The sequence below is a fragment of the Thalassophryne amazonica genome, chromosome 14 (genome assembly GCF_902500255.1).
Source record: "Thalassophryne amazonica chromosome 14, fThaAma1.1, whole genome shotgun sequence".
Classification (NCBI taxonomy): Eukaryota; Metazoa; Chordata; class Actinopteri; order Batrachoidiformes; family Batrachoididae; genus Thalassophryne; species Thalassophryne amazonica.
In genome coordinates this window covers 1,962,637-1,969,181 of record NC_047116.1, presented here as the reverse complement: position 1 = coordinate 1,969,181, position 6,545 = coordinate 1,962,637, and the positions used below count along the sequence as shown (strand labels likewise).

General features: G+C 46.2%; 1 protein-coding gene across 1 annotated transcript in view; it reads right to left on the bottom strand.

The window, feature by feature from the left end:
* Positions 1-5,040, bottom strand: part of sestd1 (SEC14 and spectrin domains 1) — a 39,080-nt gene extending 34,040 nt beyond the window's left edge. Inside the window, 3 exon segments of the mRNA XM_034187113.1 lie at positions 1,757-1,883; positions 2,659-2,835; positions 4,889-5,040. Coding sequence (XP_034043004.1) covers positions 1,757-1,883; positions 2,659-2,822 — 291 coding nt within the window. The 5' untranslated portion in view covers positions 2,823-2,835; positions 4,889-5,040.
* Between the last annotated feature and the right edge of the window lie 1,505 nt (positions 5,041-6,545).

The following is a 6,545-nucleotide window of genomic DNA, read 5'->3' as shown; positions in this document are numbered from 1 at the left end:
TACACATTCTTGGCTGTTGATCATGAATGTGATGATTCGGGGCAGAGGCGTCAGGTGTCCTCAGGAACTGCTGCAACCTGTTACCACACGTTACGATTAATGACACGTGTTGCTGGAGAATTATCAGGAACCATTACACACGGTCAAGAATAGTGTTCCGTGTTGTTGTGCGTAACAGCACATCATTATGTTCTGTCACGTTGTGAATGAGGTGAATTGTCTCCACACACACACACTCCCATATTCATCCAACCGTCAGTTGCTGAACAAAGTTTTCTCCTCATAAATCCATGTTAATGCACAGCAGAACTTTGTGACTGCATGCGTAGTTGGGCTCTGTGCCATGGAGTGGTGCAGAGAGGAGGAGGAGGACAGAGCCAGATGTGTGGCTTCATGCGGCTCTCGTCTCATGCATTTTCCCAAACATCAGGCACATGCAGCAGGTGGAACACCTGCAGGAGCGCACTGAAGAGCACTGAAATGAGACTTTTAGCCGACTTGGTGTCAGTAATCAAACTGAATGGGATGCAGCAGGATTTAATTGTGCGCACGCTTCTTCCTCCGCCAGACTGGAGGAGGTGCAGAGATGTCTGGCTGCACGTGAGTCTCCTCTCGCTCCTCCGTTCCTCTGGCTCAGACTCTTTCTCCTGCTCATCGGTAAAAACAGCAGGAGGAGCTTCAGCAGGAACTGTGGAACGACACCTGGCCGACTTCGCGTCACTGTTCCTCTTCAGCATACTGCATCAAACAGAAAACGGATTCGTCGTGGCGCGCAGTGAAATGTGACGCCGCGTTACAAGTCGTGTCAAAACTTTGACAGTTTCCGTGTCACTTCGTAATAACGCGTGACAGTTTGGGCTCCAAGAACCATCACAGGAACCACTACGAACGTTGTCACGTTCTATTATGGATCAATACTCATCAAGACGGATCAATATGCTCAGTTGTGACCTCCACGACGTGAGACGAAATGAGGGTGGTCTGACATTCGTGGAAGATTTTTTGACAGACAAAAACATGCTCCACAAATATCAAGAATATCACGCACCAAAACGCACTATTAAGAAACATATTCAGAGGCGTTAAGTCACATTAAGAATGTCAGGAATGTGTCAGGAATGACAGAAAAATGACATTCGTAACGCGTCTTGCTTATGTGTAAACACACCATAAATTAGGCGACTCCTAAAGGTCAAGCAAATACAATTTTTCCAGCATGTGAATTTCTGGATGTTTTTGTTGATACAATCTTGCATCTAACAATGACTTATTTATAGATTAATCTGTTGAATATTTTTTGATTAATTGACTAATTTCAATTCTGTCATCAATTATTACAATAAATTTTACCCAAATTAAAATTTAAGAACTTGTAATTCATATTTCAGTATATTCAAGCTTCTTCACTATGAAACCAGAAAACCACACTGAAGTTCTTTGGACTTTGTCACTCGGGTCGACAACTGATCTCAGATGGACCTGAAAGTTGTTTTAGCACAAGTTTTACACCAGATGCCCTTCCTGACGCAGCTCTACATTACACAGACAATGGGCAGATGTGGCCTTGAACCCAGAACCTTCTGCTTTGGAAATGACCGCTTGCTCACCACGCGGCCTAACGTGACTAAGTCTGGACTGCTGCCCAACAAAGAACCACAGCAGTGCATCCTGAAGTGGATGCATCTGTCTTCAATAAGAATTTAGACATTACTGATCCCTTTAGGGAAGTTTACAGTCTGATATAGAGTCTTCATACAATCAAATGAATGTAGGTGTTGCAACTGTACCGCTTTGTGTTGTTGTGTTTGACTCCTCCCACTCCCTCCACGCAGGACATGAAGTCACGATCTCCAGCAAGAGAGGCAGATGCTCTGACCGGTCGGCTAAAACCCAGGTTCTGCAGGGGAGTGAGGTTTACTGGCTAACATTGCAGTGCTTTTGTTTTCTTAGAGTCAGTGGAACAAAGCACCTGGAACAGAAGGGGTGTGTCAGTCAGACGAGCAGCGCACTCGAGGTTAAGACGACACTTTGAGGGATCTTTTTTTTTTGTAAATCATCTGCTAAATGGTAAATGGACTGCATTTATATGAGCACTTTTCTATCTGCATCAGACGCTCAAAGCGCTTTACAATAATGTCAGGCTGCCATGTAAGGCGCCCACTACACACTGGGAGCAACTAGGGGATTAAGGACCTTGCCCAAGGGTCCTTAGTGATTTTCCAGTCATGATGGGATTTGAACAGGGGATCCTCTTGTCTCAAGCCCAACACTTAACCACTACACCATCCCCTCCCCCTACCTCTGCTGGACCAAGTATTACAGCTGGTGGACCAGTTCTGGCCCGCGGGCCGGCAGCTGCGAGCCTCTAATGTATAAACTCTTGTACTTTTGCCTTTTTTCCTTGTTCCACTTATTTACTGATCCAAATCCAGTGTTTTAATGGACACAATTCATCTCGTAGCTGACTGGCTTTGCCCTAAAAAGTCATTCAGTAAACAAACAGGATTTTTTTACTTCAGGAACCGGAGAGGTTTAAGAAGTGGGCGGTCACTGCTGAGCTCGATTCCTTAAGTTTTAAGTTTATTACTGGAAGAAAGAAAAACCCCCAGTGGTCTTTACCTGCTGGATCAGGACCCATCATAGAACCCGTTCACTGACCTGGGGATGCTGAGGAGGTAGTCCAGCGTGGAACTCAGCTCCTCCATGTTGGTCTGGTCCGAACTCAGAGGAATAGTCAGGATCAGACCACTGCGCCGGTCTTTACCACCTGACAGGAAGGCCAGCTTCTTCTTCAGGATAGAGAGGATACTCGTCGCTTCCATGGCGATGACAGTCCTCTAGTCATCAGACAAACACATTACTCAAAACAAAGGGAGGGGACAGGGCCGCAAACACAAGGACGGGACGGGACCACAGACACGAGGACGGGGCCGCAGACACGAGGACAGGACGGGGCCGCAGACACGGGCATGGGACGGGACCGCAGACATGAGGACGGGACCGCAGACACAAGGATGGGATGGGATCGGAGACGCAAGGATGGGACGGGGCCGCAAACACAGGGACGCAAACAGGACAGAGAAGAACTAAAGTTAGAAGACAAGCTAAGGTTAGGAGACGGACACGCAAGAGGAACTAAGTTTACAAGACGGACATGAAAGAGGAGCTACGGTTAGGAGACGGACACACAAGAGGAACTAAGTTTACGAGACGGACATGAAAGAGGAGCTAAGGTTAGGAGACGGACACGCAAGAGGAACTAAGTTTACAAGACGGACATAAAAGAGGAGCTAAGTTTACAAGACAGACATGGAAGAGGAGCTAAGGTTAGGAGATGGAGAGGAGCTAAGGTTAGGAGACGGAGAGGAGCTAAGGTTAGGAGACGGACACGGAAGAAGAGCAAAGTTTACAAGACAGACATGGAAGAGGAGCTAAGGTTAGGAGACAGAGAGGAGCTAAGGTTAGGAGACGGACACGGAAGAGCTGCAAAGTTTACGAGATGGACACGGAGGAGGAGCTATGGTTAGGAGACGGAGAGGAGCTAAGGTTAGGAGAGGGAAGAGGAGCTATGGTGAGGAGAGGGAAGAGGAGCTAAGGTTAGGAGACGGAGAGGAGCTAAGGTTAGGAGAGGGAAGAGGAGCTATGGTGAGGAGAGGGAAGAGGAGCTAAGGTTAGGAGACGGAGAGGAGCTAAGGTTAGGAGAGGGAAGAGGAGCTATGGTGAGGAGAGGGAAGAGGAGCTAAGGTTAGGAGACGGAGAGGAGCTAAGGTTAGGAGACGGACACGGAAGAAGAGCAAAGTTTACAAGACGGACATGGAAGAGGAGCTAAGGTTAGGAGATGGACACGGAGGAGGAGCTATGGTTAGGAGACGGACACGGAAGAAGAGCAAAGTTTACAAGACGGACACGGAAGAGCTGCAAAGTTTACGAGATGGACACGGAGGAGGAGCTACAGTTAGGAGACGGAGAGGAGCTAAGGTTAGGAGAGGGAAGAGGAGCTATGGTGAGGAGAGGGAAGAGGAGCTATGGTTAGGAGACGGAGAGGAGCTAAGGTTAGGAGACGGACACGGAAGAGCTGCAAAGTTTACGGGATGGACACGGAGGAGGAGCTACAGTTAGGAGACGGAGAGGAGCTAAGGTTAGGAGAGGGAAGAGGAGCTATGGTGAGGAGAGGGAAGATGAGCTAAGGTTAGGAGACAGACACGGGAGAGCTGCAAAGTTTACAAGATGGACACGGAGGAGGAGCTATGGTTAGGAGACGGAGAGGAGCTAAGGTTAGGAGAGGGAAGAGGAGCTATGGTGAGGAGAGGGAAGAGGAGCTAAGGTTAGGAGACGGAGAGGAGCTAAGGTTAGGAGAGGGAAGAGGAGCTAAGGTTAGGAGACGGAGAGGAGCTAAGGTTAGGAGAGGGAAGAGGAGCTAAGGTTAGGAGAGGGAAGAGGAGCTAAGGTTAGGAGACGGAGAGGAGCTAAGGTTAGGAGAGGGAAGAGGAGCTAAGGTTAGGAGACGGAGAGGAGCTAAGGTTAGGAGAGGGAAGAGGAGCTAAGGTTAGGAGAGGGAAGAGGAGCTAAGGTTAGGAGACGGAGAGGAGCTAAGGTTAGGAGAGGGAAGAGGAGCTAAGGTTAGGAGACGGATCAGTTTCTTTGATCAACTCGGTGTTTTTTTCGGCCATGCTGATTATCGCTAATCGATCGGTGACGTATTATTTATGATCAGTTCTCCTCGTCGTGTCTGCGGCCTGCCAGTTGCACTTTGATCGGATCCGGTCCGGTTCCGTGCACAGACAGTGGAACACGCGCGCAGGCTAATGTGGATCGAACCGGATCCGCCTGAGAACCGATCAGCTGTCCATAATTTATCAGACACGTATCGATCGGCGGTTTTTCTAACCTCAGCGTCAGACGGACAGCATTGGACCGAACTCTTCTCCCAGCTGTAGTTCGATTGGTCTGACTATCGGTTTGATCTTCGATCACTTTGTACCGATTAAAGAAAACAACATTAAAATCTGCGGCTCGACTTGTTCTGCGCAGACTCAGTGGTGCCTGGAGCACTTCCGTGTAGACGCTTTCAAAATAAAAGTTCTGGGGAAACCAGCTGGTGACGTTATGAGAGTTCTATGTCAACAAATTAAAACTCTCTCTTCTCTCTGTTATCGTACATCGCAAAGTTCCAACTTATATTTGAACTTATGTTTCAGCATCTCTTCAGACAGCGAAAATTTCTACTGTGTCTTGTATTTTCCAGGTTTTATGAAACAGCACTTCTTTCAGGTGGTCACGTGGTCAGTGTGCTTGCTTCCAAACAGAAGGTTGATGGTTCCAGCATGGACATATTAGACTGGTGCCGAAATAGGAAATTGTGGATATTTACAAACGTTCAGGCATTTTGGGACAAAGTTGGCAACCAGTCTTACTTTGTCAATTTGAGAGTGCTGATTTCAAATCTGCAATATGCCAAGCTCTATCTGACCTCTTTTGACCTCCAGAGGTCATTGAACTTTGTGGCCCGAAGTACCATCAGAACCTAGTTTCTCAACTTCATAAGCAGCCAAATGCTTCATAAGCTGTCAAATGTTTCATAAGCTGTCAAATGCTTCATAAGCAGTCAAATGCTTCATAAGCAGTCAAATGCTTCATAAGCAGTCAAATGTTTCATAAGCTGTCAAATGCTTCATAAGCTGTCAAAAGCTTCATAAGCAGTCAAATGCTTCATAAGCAGTCAAATGTTTCATAAGCAGCCAAATGCTTCATAAGCTGTCAAATGCTTCATAAGCTGTCAAATGCTTCATAAGCAGCCAAATGCTTCATAAGCTGTCAAATGTTTCATAAGCTGTCAAATGCTTCATAAGCTGTCAAAAGCTTCATAAGCAGTCAAATGCTTCATAAGCAGTCAAATGTTTCATAAGCAGCCAAATGCTTCATAAGCTGTCAAATGCTTCATAAGCTGTCAAATGCTTCATAAGCAGCCAAATGCTTCATAAGCTGTCAAATGCTTCATAAACAGCCAAATGCTTCATAAGCAGCCAAATGCTTCATAAGCAGTCAAATGTTTCATAAGCAGTCAAATGTTTCATAAGCTGTGAAATGCTTCATAAGATGTGAAATGCTTCATAAACTGTCAAATGCTTCATAAGCTGTCAAATGTTTCATAAGCAGCCAAATGCTTCATAAGCTGTCAAATGCTTCATAAGATGTCAAATGCTTCATAAGCAGCCAAATGCTTCATAAGCAGCCAAATGCTTCATAAGCAGCCAAATGTTTCATAAGCTGTCAAATGCTTCATAAGCTGTCAAATGTTTCATAAGCAGCCAAATGCTTCATAAGCAGCCAAATGCTTCATAAGCTGTCAAATGTTTCATAAGCAGTCAAATGCTTCATAAGCAGCCAAATGCTTCATAAGCTGTCAAATGCTTCATAAGCAGCCAAATGCTTCATAAGCAGCCAAATGCTTCATAAGCAGCCAAATGCTTCATAAGCTGTCAAATGCTTCATAAGCTGTCAAATGCTTCATAAGCAGCCAAATGCTTCATAAGCTGTCAAATGCT